The sequence below is a fragment of the Penicillium expansum genome, assembly GCF_000769745.1.
Source record: "Penicillium expansum strain MD-8 chromosome Unknown contig8, whole genome shotgun sequence".
Taxonomy (NCBI): Eukaryota; Fungi; Ascomycota; class Eurotiomycetes; order Eurotiales; family Aspergillaceae; genus Penicillium; species Penicillium expansum.
The window spans coordinates 396,998-412,064 of NW_015971309.1; the positions used below are offsets into that span (position 1 = coordinate 396,998).

The 15,067-nt window shown below is 48.5% G+C and overlaps 5 protein-coding genes across 5 annotated transcripts; 3 read left to right on the forward strand and 2 right to left on the reverse strand.

Moving 5' to 3' along the window:
* Positions 1-847: 847 nt before the first annotated feature.
* On the forward strand, positions 848-4,603 carry PEX2_004100 (M protein repeat protein; the record flags this gene model as incomplete). Its single annotated transcript, XM_016737688.1, has 1 exon — positions 848-4,603. The coding sequence occupies one exon, from the start codon at positions 848-850 to the stop codon at positions 4,601-4,603; it is 3,756 nt and encodes a 1,251-aa protein (XP_016598744.1).
* A 759-nt stretch (positions 4,604-5,362) lies between these two features.
* Positions 5,363-6,573, reverse strand: PEX2_004110 (Saf4/Yju2 family protein; the record flags this gene model as incomplete). Its single annotated transcript, XM_016737689.1, has 4 exons — positions 5,363-6,262; positions 6,308-6,437; positions 6,490-6,499; positions 6,561-6,573. 4 exons carry the CDS (start codon positions 6,571-6,573, stop codon positions 5,363-5,365), a joined length of 1,053 nt encoding a protein of 350 aa, XP_016598745.1.
* A 559-nt stretch (positions 6,574-7,132) lies between these two features.
* Positions 7,133-8,014, forward strand: PEX2_004120 (Zinc finger, RING/FYVE/PHD-type; the record flags this gene model as incomplete). The annotated part of the gene is made up of 1 exon (XM_016737690.1): positions 7,133-8,014. The coding sequence occupies one exon, from the start codon at positions 7,133-7,135 to the stop codon at positions 8,012-8,014; it is 882 nt and encodes a 293-aa protein (XP_016598746.1).
* Positions 8,015-10,527: 2,513 nt separating this feature from the next.
* PEX2_004130 (BRcat and Rcat domain-containing protein) lies at positions 10,528-11,488 on the forward strand (the record flags this gene model as incomplete). The annotated part of the gene is made up of 3 exons (XM_016737691.1): positions 10,528-10,698; positions 10,849-11,318; positions 11,455-11,488. 3 exons carry the CDS (start codon positions 10,528-10,530, stop codon positions 11,486-11,488), a joined length of 675 nt encoding a protein of 224 aa, XP_016598747.1.
* A 331-nt stretch (positions 11,489-11,819) lies between these two features.
* PEX2_004140 (DNA photolyase, FAD-binding/Cryptochrome, C-terminal) lies at positions 11,820-14,924 on the reverse strand (the record flags this gene model as incomplete). The annotated part of the gene is made up of 4 exons (XM_016737692.1): positions 11,820-12,274; positions 12,325-13,484; positions 13,994-14,841; positions 14,895-14,924. The coding sequence occupies 4 exons, from the start codon at positions 14,922-14,924 to the stop codon at positions 11,820-11,822; spliced, it is 2,493 nt and encodes an 830-aa protein (XP_016598748.1).
* Between the last annotated feature and the right edge of the window lie 143 nt (positions 14,925-15,067).

Sequence of the window (15,067 nt, forward strand, 5' to 3'; positions counted from 1 at the left end):
CTGTTTCTGAGACATCTTGGGTACTAGTACCTACTAAGGTGGTACTACACACGTAGATGAGAAGGTGGCCGGAGCTTTGACTATTATAATGGATACCAAGCTGCAAAGCAAAGAATGAGCATACAAGACTGATCTCGAATCCAGTCAAAATATATATTATATATTATATTTTCAAAATAAAAACAGTAAGACAAAATGCAAGGAGATAATAGTTTACCCCGGATGCACGACCCATTTAGGGGGGTGTCTATAAGAGAAAGAGTACAAAGTATAGAGCAGCGACGATCCCCCCCTCCTAAATTGACACCGCTTTCTCTTTTTCCCGCTTTCCCCTTTTCTTCCCCAAAGCATCTTGACACCATTTGCTTTTGTCGGTTTATTTGCTTTTTTTTTTTACAACTGTGATCTGGACTTCTCTTGGTCTGGATATCAGTCTGCGAGTAACTGTGAAGAATTCACATTGGAACGGTTGTGCGGCGCGTGAGTACATTCTTCTCTTTTCTGCATGTTTGTTTATAGACGGGAGCTTCGGTTGAGCTGCACAATGGCACTTGGTTCTGCTATGTGCACAGCTGGAATACCTTGGGTGACTAGGAAAAGGGGGCTTTATCCTTGTATTCAGCACGCTACAAGCTCCTGGCGAGCTCACTGGAGCTGCAGGAATTCGAAAGCTTAAATCTGGGGTTGAGAGCATACCGGTTGGGCAGTCATGTGTTTAGGGGTTTGAATTTACAACAAGAGCTGGCAACTGACAATGTTTTGCGCAGACAGCTCATTGGTACATGCCAACTGAACCTTACCGCGAACCTTGCCCTCTTTAATACATTAATTCGAACACTCTACCGATATGTCCTCAAACGACGAACCGGTCGTTGTCCCTGCTCCTGTCGAGGTCGATGAAAATGAGCCCCCAGCTACTCCGATAGAGTCCAGCGTTGTCTCTGGAGGCGAAGAGTTTGTTAAGCCCAGCCCCGAGGTATCCAAGGAAAGCCCTGCGGCCTCTCCGGCCAAGGCCAGCCCTGGTGCACCTGGCACCGCGAAGCGTCCTTTATCTTCTGGAACAGCTACCACCAAACGGCCCACCTCATCCTCTGCGTCGAAACCCATGACCGGTACAACCCGCACGACCACCAGCACGCTGAACAAACCTCCCACTCGTCCCCCGACTACAACAAGCACCCGGAAGCCTCTGAGCACCTCGACTGTCTCGTCTCACCGTTCTCGTATGTCAGTCAGCAGCTCAGCAGATGAGAAGCCTCGGTCTGTGGCGAGCTCGGGAGATGAGAGGCGGGGAATCTCTGGTACTGCGAAGCGCATGTCCATGGCTGGAACTACCTCCACCCGTGCTCCTCTCAAACCCACATCGTCTTCCGTCGATCGTAGATCGAGTGTTGCTAGTATCACCGCCGAGAGGAAGCCCGCGACCACAACTGCGCGCACCGCGACCTCGACCTCGACCTCGACGAGCAAGCCTGTGGGCAGGTTGACTTCATCGGCGACACCTGCAAGCCGGACTGCCACTTCCACTTCCACCTCCACCACTAGACCTGCTACTGCTACTGCTCGGCCAACTTCGACTACGAGCACCGTGAGATCTGCCACTGCGACTGACCCTAAGAAGCGACTGAGTACACTTCCTGGCTCAATTTCCCGAGCTGGTGATTCCGAGAAGCTGCAGGCCCTTCAGACTAAGCTCACAGAGAGCGAGGAGACTGTTGCTAGCCTAAAGACTGAATTGGAGACCGTCAACGAGAAGCTCAGCCAGCTTTCTGTCGCGGCCGAACAGCCCTTGGGTGATGCTGGTGCCACCGAGACTATTCGCGCGGATCACACCGCAGAGATTGAGAAGTTGACAGCAGCCCATACCGAGGAGCTCCAGGCCTTGCAAGCGCGACTAGACGAAGCGGAGTCTCAACGGAAAGAGCTAGAGGAGAGCTCGCAAAAGGAGCTGGAGGAAGCTAGACAATCCGCCGCTGCGCAAGGGGATGACAAGACAGTTGCCCTACTTGACGAGCTCAAGTCAACACATCAGACTCAGCTTGAGACCATCGAAAAAGAGCTGGCAGAGCACAAGTCTGCAGCAACTCACTTTGAGGAGCAGATCATTGCCTTGAAGAAAGAACTCGAGTTCCGGAAGGTTGCCCTGGAGGAAGAGAAAGTTCTGGAGCTCGAAAACTTTAACCGAGAACTCAAAGGCTGTGAGCAGCTCATAGAGAAACTCAACACGGAAATTGTTAAATTGAATGCACTCAAGGAGCAGGAGGTCCGTGCCGCGGAGGAGTCTGCCCAGGAGAGTGTCTCTGGTCTTCAAGAACAAGTAGCTTCCCTCGAGGCGAAGCTTGCTGCGGCTGAATCTGCTAGCCAGGAAAGCTCCGAGCAGAACGCTTTGATTGCCGAGAAGGACCAAGAAATCACCGAGCTTAAGCAGACCCTTGAGAAGACTCAAGGCGAGCTCCAGGAGGCACGTGACGCTGCGGCTACTGAATTGTCATCAAAGGTCGAGGAGTTGGAGACTGCTCATGAGGTTGCTATCGCAAGCCTCAAGGCCGAACATGAAGCTGCTATTACTGATATTTCGGCTTCCCACGCGGAGAAGCTCACTGTTGCCATGGCGGCGGCGGAATCGAGTGGGGTAGAGCACACCGCGCAACTCCAGGAACTTCGTGATGCCCTCGAGGCGTCTAAGGCCACTGCCCAAAAGGGACAAGAAGATGCCGTTGCTGAGCTTAAGACAACGCACGAAGCGGAGCTCAAATTGCTGCAAGAAAAGCTGGAGGCTTCCGAGAATGCCCTCGGCGAGTCCCGCCGTGCACTTGATGAGGGTAACGCCTCTGCACAAGACCTTGCCATCCAGGAGATCGACGCTCTTCGACAAAAGTGTGAGTCGCTAGAGTCGCAGCTGACTACTGGCACTGGGAAGATCAACGCGCTGCTTGAAGAGATGCAGAGCAAGCAAGCCGAAGCCGAAGCTATCCACCGCACTCTACGTGATGTTGAAGATCACTCCAAGCAAGAGGGTGTGCAGAAGGACAACAAGATGAAGGCTCTGGAGGAGAAGGCTGCGGAGGCCGTGTTCCTTCTCGAGCAACACACCTTGCAGGCTGCTGGTGTGTCCGAAAAGCACGCACAAGCTTTGGAAGAGTTGAAGGCTGAGCATGCTGCTCAGCTCGCATCCGAATTGGAGCGGGCCAAGGAGGCATCGGGCTCTCATGAAAGCACTCTGAGTGACCTTCAGACGAAGTACGATGATTTGCTTGCTGCAAACAAGGAACTGGAGTCTACTCACGCTACGCGGGTTCAGTCCCTTGACGCTGAATTGAAGGCCGCACTCGAAAACCATGCTCGTGAGATTGCTACCCATACCGAGGGTCGCGAAAAGGAGACCACTGAACTTAAGAATCAATTTGAAGAGACTCAGTCGAAGTTGCAAGCCGAGCTTTCCGCTTTGCAGAATTCCAGCAAAGCTGATGCCGAGATTCACGAACAGCAAATCGCCGAACTGCAAAAGGGTTTTGAAGAGACCAAAGCCAAGCTGCAGGCTGAGATTGAGGCTGTGCAAACCTCCAAATCTGCTGACGTCGATGCTGAGCACAGTAAGGCAATTGCTGAGCTACAGCAGGGATTTGAAGAGACCAAGGCTAAGCTGCAGGCTGAGATTGAGGCTGCTCAAGCCTCCAAGGCTGCTGAGATTGATGCTGAGCATGGAAATGCGATTGAGCAGCTTCTTACTATGCACGAGGTTAAGTTGTCTAGTCTCAAGGAGGAGCTCGAAGCTTCTAACAAGACCAAGATTGACGATCTCCAGAAGGCCCACGATGCAGCTCTAGCCAGTGCCAACGAACAGTTGTCTCAGGCCAAGGCTGCTGCCCAAGACACCTCCGCGCTGGATGACTTGAAGGCCACAGTCGCTGATCTGCAAGCCAAGCTTGCTGACTCTGAGAAGGCCCACCTTGCGATACAGGAATCTGCCAGCACTACTTCTAAAGAAATCGAGGGTCGTTACTCAGCTGAGCTCGCCAAGATCCAGGCTGACCATGCTGCACTTGGAGAAAAGTACCAAGCTGCCGTTGCCCAGGTGGGTGAATTCGAGAAGCTTGCCAAAGACTCGGATAGCCAGAAGTCGCACCTCGAGTCGATTATGAAGCAGCTCTCTGAATCCCGCGACCAACTTCTCAAGGTCAAGGCTGATAACGCCGCAATCTCCGACTCGCTCGTTGATTGCAAGAGCCAAAACAAGACCTTGTCCGAAAAGCTTGAAGCTGGCGAACGTGACCTGAACTCTCAGATTGACAAGAACATGGGTCTCCTCAACCAGCTTGGCGATGTTGATTCCGACATCTCTGCCAGCCGGCGCCGTGTTCGTGAACTCGAAACCGAGCTCGCAGTTCTGAAGGCGGACAATGGCGAGAAGAGCAGCTCTTCGGGCTTGGAGGCTAGCCGGTGGGCGACAGCTGATGAGGGTAGCGAGAACGCTGAAGATGGGGGTCCAGCCACAACGGAAGGTGAGGACCTAGGCCCATCCATTGAGGGAACGGTGGGAGATCCCCGATTGAAGAAGTCTTCCTACTCATCAGATCTTCCCGCATTCCACCCATTCACATGATTATGAAGACTATATTAGCGTATACAGAAACTAATGCATTCCATAGATGGCAAGCATCCAGGAACAGCTTAAGCACATCCGAACGGCCAATGATGATTGGTACAGCGAGCATCACAGGTCAGTCAAATATACGCTCATAAAAAACAAAGATTATGCTGATCCCTCCCAGACTTATTGGCGAACTTGCCAACCTCTCCCGGCAAGCATCCTCCGAGTCTCCTAGTCCCTCGACCACACCCAATTCAGAAGTTCCACCAGCCCTCGAGCCAGAGCCTACTCGCACCCGCGCAGCAACGGTCTCATTTTTCAGTAGACGCTGAGTTTCGCGTGGATTTTGTACCTTTTTGAGCTCTTAGTCGTGATGCAGCATGACTTTCTTTTGTTGAATCCTGTTTCACTCTCTGCTCTTGTGATTCTACTGTATGTAATAACTACGCAGGATACCCTGTCTTACTGTGTCGGGGTTTTCCCACTATTCTTGTTTCAATATCTTTTATCTTACACATACAACTTGTTTGAGTTGAGCTTCGTACCATCCGTTTCGCATTACAAAAATGGTCAGACTGGCCGGTTCTTAAATAGCAAGAGATGTATAACTGGTTTGATGCTTGATTTAAGCATGCCGAAATGGATAATTCAAGTGCAATGCTATGATCGAAAGTCTAGAACAAAGTGGGTATCTCAATACATAAAATAACAATAAAGTACAAAGAACGCCTTTCCCATGTCCCAATATAGTCCGCAAAGGTGGATTGAAAGTCACTCCGAGTCGGAAGCGTAGCTGACCAGCGCTGGTGTTGGTGCCACAGCAGAGGAATCAACTTCTGTGCCACTGGGATCTTCGCGGAGGGATGGAGTTGAAGAGGCAGCGGTTTTCCTCTTCTTGATGCTAGGCTGCCATGCATTCTTATCATCAGCATCCACCAAGAACGGATCAATGATAGCACGAGTATTCCCAGCCAGCTCACGGCGGAGAGAAGCTTTCGGGGTCTCAGCCATATCATCCTTCCTAGGCCTCCTCGAGGAACGAGATTTTTTCTCTCCAGGCCCCGTACTTCCTGCAGGCTTTTCCTCCCGCTGCTCGAACATAGGCCGAAGACGAGTCACCCGGGCAGCATGCGAGCTGAGAGTATTAGGATCCTGCCCAAACCCCACCATACTCGCCATCTGCCGATCCACCTCTGTCTCATCTAAGAGCTCAATCCCAAGACTCATTTTATCCTTAAGAGCCTCACTCTTAGCCTGAGCCTTCTCAAGCCCCTTCCTCTCCTGCCGAAACGTCCTCCGCAACCGCATAGACTTCTCATACGGATCCTCCCAATCCCGATTCTGCCGTTCCTGCAGCTCAAGAATGCGAGCCGCCTCCGTCTTCGCCCGAATCTTATCCTCAACCTTCCCCTCGATCTTCGAAAACGGATCCTTCTCCGCGGGATCAATCTCTCGCGCATACGGCTTGATAGCTATTTCTCCAGGCTGCAGCTCCTTGTCCTCGCCAGTATCGCGTTTCCGTCCACCCTCGGTAACGACATACGCCGTGTTCTGTGGGTCGGTCTTGATCTCGATCGTTCCGCCGCAGACGGTGTGTTTCATGCGGAAGCTGTATATCGGCGTCGAGTAGTAGTTGCCTACTTTTTTCTTCTCTGCGTTGAACCGTACGCCCTGCCCAATTATTATAGGGTGCGGCTTGCAGGTCGTGCACCATACTGCGAAGGGCATCTCGAACCGCACGATCAGTGCGCCTGTTGTGTGGAGGTGGCGGGCGCGCGCGCCGAGTGCGTGCTTTCCGGCGAGTTTGTTGCCTGTTGTTAGGCCTTCTTGGTCCGGGGGGACATATCTATTGGAAGTGTTAGTTGGGGGTTAGGTGGGGATTTGGTTATTTTGCTGACCGTCCCATGTCTATTAAGCGGCATGTTAGTCGGCTGTTTCGCATGTTCTTTGTAGTGGGATCGGGACTTACTGAAGCCCTGCATCTTGGGCGAGTTGTGTAGGTATCGCCGGACCGATGTGGTTGGAGCTCCGAGGGTGTACAGGTTACTGGCCGTGCTCGCAGACAGCCAGTCCGAGTTGACAGTGTTGTAGAAGCGAAGTGTCGGCGGAACTGACTTTGGTCGGAGATAGCGGGATTAAGGTAGATGACTCATCATTGTCTAGGGCTATCCATAAGGCATCTATACTCAGGACATCACCAAAGACGAAAAAAAAGAATAGATACATTATGTAACAAAGTAAATCAAAGAAAAAGCTGGCAGGACAATAACAATGATCATACTTCTAGAATGGTGCATCGACGTGCATCTACCTCATCCTTACAGCGCGAAGCACCATACTTCGTCATACACTCACTCTTCCGAATAACATTTTCGTTAACCAAGACGCTCTACACAGTTGAGAGGCTGCTCCCTTGAGGATTTAAAGCTGATTACTTCCAGAGTCGGTTTGCATCTTCTTTTCTACTTCTCTCTTCTTGTGACAACCCCGTTCTGAGTAACACCAAGCCCACTTCAATAGTTCGAGAGCCTTGCTCGGAAAATGGACCAAGATACGCCCCAAGATACAAAGCACCTACTCTTGGAGCTGCTTCTGGACGACGTGGGCGACAAAATCGACAATTTCGAAGCACAACTGCTGCTGAAGGATACAAACCAGCCAGCCGGTAGGCTAGAAGAAATAGATCCCGATAGGGGGGTGGCACTTCATATATGGAAAGCCGAAATCGAAAGACAAAGAGTCATATTGAGTGACTTTCGCATGGCCACAGCTCTGTCGCTAGGAAGGGAGGCAGAAGAGACACCGTTACCCAAAGAAACAAAGACATTCACCAAACTTATCTCTACCGCTATTCAGAAGCTAGTTCACTCTCTCAAGAACATCATGCGTTCCATCAAAGTCCTGGGTTTGGCCGACTCCCAGCCCGAGGTCTGCACATCCTGTAGAGAAGTCTGCAGCGAAATCTTCAAAACACAATGTTCCCACTTCTATTGCAAGAATTGCTTAATCCGCATGGTCACGAAATCTTTGCAGGACGAATCCTTGTTTCCTCCTCAATGCTGCCACAACCCGATAAAAGGCTCAGGTATGAAGAAGATGATAGGAGCTGCATTGGTGCAAGAACAAAAGAAGAGGGCAACCGAGCTCAGTGATCCGGACCGAACTTACTGTTCAGACTTGACATGCTCTCGATATATCTCGCCAACAACGAAATTTTGGCCGGCTTTTATTTCAAACACAGTTGGTACCTGCAAGTGTGGTGTATGCACGTGCAGGAAGTGCAAGAGGGGTGCCCATGGGGGTAGATATCTATCTCAGCTAGACAAGTCATTGGAGAAATTGATGAAGAGGAAGAGATGGCAACGGTGCACTAAATGCGGCCGTGTGATAGAGCTTCAAGAGGGCTGTCCTCATATCACGTAAGTTCTTTTGTTGGCTCTTCCAAGGCATATAAGGTACTGCGAGGCCTTATACTGAAATCTGGTAGTTGTGTTTGCAGAGCTCAGTGGTGTTACTTCTGCGGGAGGAAGTGGAAAATTTGCGACTGTTAAATACAAGCAAAACGGAAATCCAAACAAACCCTTTTCATGAGTCCAAGCGATTCAAACAGACTGTGTGTATAATACAATGGGGGTTATTCTGACTGAACTTGGTCAAGAGTAAAGTATGTGTGGCTTTGGTACACTTGGCTTGGAGGAATATGGGATCTACTCTGTCAGATATCTGAAATCACTCAATCACTTACATGTTAGTGATGTGTCATTGCCTGATTTTGCTCAAGGCAAGCAAATTGATACCTTTAAATTGCTGTACAACCGAGAAATGATATACTTACAAAATTTTAGGGTTGTACGTAGTACATTACTATGTATGTATATTAGGCACTCTGTAAGCCCAAATAGCCTCAATTTATGTAAACCCACAATTACGTTGAGTATTAAATGACTAGATAGATGTATGACAAAATGATGAGTGGTAGAAGGGTGAAAAAATCAAGTTGACGTTTTATATTAGGAGGTAAGTAGGTTGATGTGTTGATCACCAGCTCTGCTCTTCTAATACCATGAGACATGACGGTATAAAAACCAAAACCTTTGAAAGATCGCTAAAGATACGTCGTTGTGTATTATTTGTGCCGTGAGCCTTGTTTTCTAGGCATTGACGTGGGTATACTACGTCGTATCAACCTCACCACCAACTTACTTTCTTACCCTCTTTTGCAGAAGCTCCAACCTATTCTAAGGAGTCTATCCTTTTCAAAAGTCTTCCATTACGCATATTTGGAGACCTTTATCGCATGGAGTACTATACATATCGAGATACAAGCCTCCAGTCTTACAGGTATTCTTGGTGAACACAACTAGGAGACCAACAAACCGCAAAAGAAAATACAAACAAGGCAACGACTCACCCTTGATGAGATACTAGAAGAAGGATCAGCATGAGCAACGTCAGTATGGGTACAGCTATGTCAATGGGATTAGAGACAGAAAATGACCTGTCCAAGTACAAGAAAAAGAAAACCTCATCCAGCTCCCTCTCTATCGATATTCGAAAACTTGGTAATTCCATCGAAAATGCCATCAACCTAACTGACTCCCCCGAACCTGAGATTTGGCGCGAGTGTGTCTCCTGCCGGGACGACCAACTCCAAGATGATATGATCAAAACGAAGTGCTCACACTTCTATTGCAAGGCATGCTTGGTCCGCCTATTCCAGAATTCTTTGCGTGATGAATCCTTGTTTCCTCCTCAATGCTGCAACAAACCAATCGCAGCCTCGGAAAAGATGCTCGGGTCTGCATTGGTTCAAAAGCACCGGGAGAAAGCGATTGAGGTTAAAGACCCAGACCGAACCTACTGTGCAGATTCGAAGTGCGCTCGATATCTCCCACCAACGGCTGCACGAAATCGGGTTTGCAAATGCGTGGGCTGTGGAGTGCGCACATGCAGGAAGTGCAAAAAGCACGCTCATCAGGGAACTTGTGTATATAAGCTTGATGCGCTTCTGGAGGAATTGGCAAATTCGAAGGAATGGCAACGATGCTCTAATTGCAGTCGTCTGATTGAGCTCGTCACAGGCTGTTATCATATCACGTAAGGGCAATTTCATTTATGGTTTCATTGTTGTCTTCTTCATCTTTGACAGTGCAAGGTTTTGGACTCACATCTACTAGATGTCTTTGCAAGTTCGAATTTTGTTACTTTTGCGGGAAACAGTGGAAAACGTGCGACTGTCTCTACGCAGAAGAGGAGAACCTTTACGAACGAGATACCTGAACTAGCCAACTCAAGGAGTGCTCCAGATTTTTATTGGAGCGGACATGATAGGATTTGACTGGTCATCTGGGAGATTGATATGGATGCAATTGAAGTGAAGTTGGAACAAAAGGAATTATGTGGTTTACATGTTTTTGAGTCAATCAATTTGATTTATTTCTCGTGGAATAGCCTAAATTGTTCAACAACTTCCTATTTGGTCAAGAATGGTGCATTTTCTGGTCTTTGGTGGTTAACCAGTCGATAGCTTCAGTGCTGCTTTTTGATATCTAGAACAATACCAGCGGATTATACCAGACGATTAAACACATATGTTGGCCATCATAATTACATAAAGATGCTGTAGTAGACTTTTCTGTAAATACGATACGAATTACTATTTACACATTATCTTCTTTATACTCCTCATTATGACTTCACTTATAAATAAAGCAAGATCTGTCAAACATGATCAATGTTTTTGATCTTCCAAAAGCAATTCCACCTTGCTTTGCAAGAGCATCTAAAACTTTGTCCATGATATCAATTCATCGACTGTGATATGAAATCAGGTCAGAATGAGTACCCTAGTACAGCTGGGAGCACGCATTAGTAAGATTTGGAGACGCAGAGCAACCTTGAGAAACTCGAGAGGTGCAGCTCTATCCCTGGAAACAATGGCTGATCAAAACACATCGTTAGGGAGTCTAATGGAACCGAAGAGGTCTGCAGAACTGGCTGATCATATCACCTCGGATGATAGCGATGAAGACATGCTTGATGAAGGTCCGAATGATGATGATGCCGCTGAAATCAGCGAAGAAGAAACCGAGACTCGGCAACAGTGTGTATGCTGTACGGAAGAGCACCCACTGTCGGATATTATTCAAACAGAGTGTGCCCACAACTATTGTTGCGAATGCATTGTTCGCCTTTTTGAAAACTCCCTTGCGAACGAAGCCTTGTTTCCTCCTCGATGTTGCCGCTTGCCAATTCAGGCCTCTGCCGCCGTCGAGGATATGATAGGCATCGAGATGGCGAAGAGATACAAGGAACGAAAGACCGAAATGAGCGACTATGGAAGAACTTATTGCGCAATTCCAACCTGCTCTCACTATATTCCGCCACAGAACATCCGTCGTGGAGTGGGAATCTGCGGGCTCTGTAAGGCTCGAACATGCACCGATTGCAAAAGCCAGGGGCACAGAGGTGATTGCAACTACAAGAAGGTCAAGGCTAGGAAGAAGGCCATTGCTAAGGAGAAGGCCGCGGCTAAAAAGAAGGCCACGGCTCAGAAGAGGGCCATGGCTAAGGAGAAGGCCATTGCTAAGAAGAAGGCAATGGAGGAGGAGATGGCCAATGATGAGAACTATCAGTTGCTTGAAAAACTAGCAAAGAAGAAGAAGTGGCAACGATGTTCCAAGTGCTCTAGAATCATAGAGCGTGTGACAGGCTGCTGGCACGTAGTGTAAGTCGAGTTTGTCCCCATCAAGTTCAGAATTTTTGAAAACTGACAATGTCATTTAGGTGTGTGTGTGGAAACAACTTTTGTTATAACTGTGGGGAAAAGGCTCAGGGCGGTCCATGTTCTAACAAAACTCCAGCAAGCTTCCGAGCAAGAAGACGATGAAAGTGTGAACACCATGCCATGTAGAAGACAGAAATTTGATGCGAATAGAGGAATGATGGATAATGTCGAGTACGAGTTTAGGGGATTGAATAATGATTCACGTTGAATTAGTTTAATTTGTTCGTCTTGTTTTTTGTGTTATGGCTTTTGGTTTATGTGGCTTGAATCTGTGTCCGATGTGCTCCATGGTAACTCTGATAGCTAAAATTACAGTCAATTAATCAGAATGTGAGCACTGATTGCGATCCAGACTCTAATAAAACTAAAATTGGAGGACATTTGCATTGAGAAATCTTCGTCGAAAGGAAGCCATAGACCGGGCTATCGACAAATCACCTACTATGTCTTTTGTCTTTTTGAAGGTCTATTACCTCCAGCTTCTTCTCCATCATTTGCAAATTCTTTCTTCCAAGAGCCATCTTTGACCTTGGTGTCATTGCCGTGTAACCCAACACCGTAAGCGTGTTTCATGCCAGCCAGGCATATCTCCCTTCGCTCATTGAAATCGAACATTGGCTTTGGATACGTGTGTGCAGAGTCCTCGGAGCTAGAGGAACTGCCATCTCCAGTGATCCTGCATCCCCATTTCCTCTGATCTGCAATGGGGGCTTTCCACGGCTCGTATATGTGCTTTTTGTCAAATTTGGCCAGCTCGGGACAATACTTTCTGATAAGAGAGCCTTCTGGATCCCACTTCTTTCCGAACGCGATAGGCGAGTAGCAGCGGTAGAATTGAGCGAAAAATGCCGTGCAGGAGAGCCACATCCAATTTCCCACGTTGCAGGCGACTTCGTCTGTCTTTTTGTTAGCTCTCGCCGGAATCATTTCAACGACGAAGACTCACGATCTATCAACAATTCCTCAAACACCTCTGCACCCCGTTCCCATGATACATAACACCCACCTCGAGTCAGAAAGCAGGCAACGCTGTGTCTTCCTAGATGGTGGATCCAGCCCTCCTGCCTCAGTTGGCGCATCAAAGCATCGATCCATGGGAATCCGGTACGACCATCCTTCCACCGTTGAAACCATTCCTCTGCTTCTTGCGAGTCAACTTCGTAGGACCCGTCGATCGACCCATCCTGATTGGGAGGGTTTGTTTGAAGACGCCAGTCGATGAATCTAGCAACCTCGTTTCCATATGTGTAGGAGAACGCATGCCCAAGAGGTGCTTGGGCAGCGAAGTACATATCGCGGAAGAGCAGCTGGCCAGGGAGATTGGTGGGCACAGTCGAGACTGGCTTTTTGGCTTTTCGTTGTTTGGTTAAAACGCCTTGAACATCCCACCAAAACTTCCGCACAGAAAGCGAGCCAAAATGAAGATGAGGGGATAATAAAGTTGTTGACTGGGGCTCGAAATCGGCTGGCGATGTATTGGGTTTTTCAAACCTGCCGATATAATCCTCATTTTTGATACATTCCCCTAGTATTCTCAACGCTTCTTGCTCGCCTCCTCGGTGGGGAGTGGTCGCTTGGGAAAGATCAATGCCGATGTCTTGCCAAGGAACAGCAAAGTCCCTCGAGGGACCCATAAGATCAGCATATTGTTCATCTTTCTTGGTACGGTGTTCCGCATTCAAGTCCGGCTGGCTATCAATAGACTCTCGTTTGAGACTACCCAAGTCCATACGTTCCTCACCCCAAGGATCAGGAATGCTTTTAGGGGAATCTAGTGGCTTTTCCGGGTTGCCATTGTTGATTTTCACTGCAGCCTTTTCCAGTTGGGTGATGCTCATGGTTGGTTTGCCATTGTTTTTCCGCACAACCTCATCGGGATCAAACAGAGTCCGACCCATTTTGACAATCACTTCGACACCAGCCTTCTGCGCCATATGCATGACCGCGTTATCTCGGTCTCGAGCATACGCATCAGTGTCCTTTTCAAAAACGAGATGTGTCACACCCCAATGTTTCCAAAGCTTTGGAAGGATGGTCTGTGGCCCCTCCCGCACGACGTGGAGCTTTTGTTTCGGATTGAGCTTTGTATATGCCGTAGACAAATCACTTTGACACTCAAGCAGAAACTTCCACCTGTTGGGTCCGACTCGTGCTTTATAAACATAATGCTGGTCCCATGTCCAAATTGGAATAAAGACCGATGGATTTAATGACAGAGCGGCATGTAAAGCTGGGGAATCATGGAGCCTCAAGTCGGTCCTATGCCAGTACAGCACCACTGGATTCGAGGCAGCTCCAGCTTTCATGTTTCTAGCAAGTGACCAGCTTTCCTGGCCAAGTGAAAATGACAATTTCTGACGGAAGAAAGAATGTGGAACAGGAAAGATAGCAATGCAAGCCTTTTATGCAGTTCAGTGCAGAATATGCAAGGTGGTTGACAGACCAGAAAGCAGGGCTAGTCGGTGACGTCATCGGATGTCAAGAGCTGTTTCCTACGAAAGCTATAAGTATAATCATTGCGAAATGAGAAAATCAAAGTGATTGAATTGATGCTACGCATTCGGCGCATATGTGACATATGCTACTATTTAATTAATATCCAAAATAACATTCACTGGGGGATAAGGCCACGGATTTCCTCCTTGGACAGAGTCTTCAGGCCAAACAAATCGTTAGAAAGCTTCTCAGAATTGAAAAGAGAACCAAATCCTTCACCAAAGATAGCCCGCAAAATGAATTTAGTTGCAAAGATTGCTGGGTTGGGGGCCGGCTTAGCCAATTCTGCGAAAGCATCCTGTTCCAGGTCTGTGGTCTTAACAACATTCTTCTCAATGCTCTTGCCGGACAATTCCAGCAGCTCATTCTGCGTGACCCTAGCCTCCTCGATATAAACAGGGGAGTTCTTTGTGGCTTCAAGGTTGTTGATGATTCCAACAACTCCCTTGCCGATGCCACCGAGCGTGGTTGAGCTAAAACGACGATCACCGCCATCGTAGAGCGCAGCCGGGCCAGCCAGATTGAGCACGAAGTTGTGCTGAAGACCCCAGTCGAGGAAGGGGCCAGTAATGAGCAGCGAGTAGCTGAGACCAGACTGCTGAGCGACGTTCTTGAGATGCTCCTGAACGCTGACCTTATCGCCAAAGACAGGCAATTTAGCAGTGAGGGCATTTGTGGTGTCGCACCCGTATTCAGAAGGGATAATTCTCTTAACACCAGTTGCTGCTGCTGCATCGATCAAGCGCACATGGGTGGACTTGGGAACTGCGCCAACATTCAAAGTGCTGACAACAACATCCTGGCCGGACAGAGCGGCCTTGAGCGAGTCGAGGGACTCATAGTCCACCTGTGCAACGTGGGCACGGGAGTCAAAGGTCTTATCGCTACCTTGTCGAGTAAGGACAGTCACGTCAAAGCCTGCGGCGAGCAGCTCCTTGAGCACTGCAGGACCGAGGTTTCCGCTAGCCTGGGGATCACGTTAGCGAACGAAAAGGTATGAGGGTTATTGTGCTGACATACTCCGGCAAGGGCAACCTTAATGCTAGTCATGTTTAAGTTAAGATATAAATGTGTGAGATAATCACAAACTTGGCTCTTCAAGTGAGAATTGTAGGGGGATAGAGTATTCGAAGTAATGAACAGAGTGTGAGTGTTGGATGTCCAATTCGAAGCCCCCAGATAGAGGGGTCATA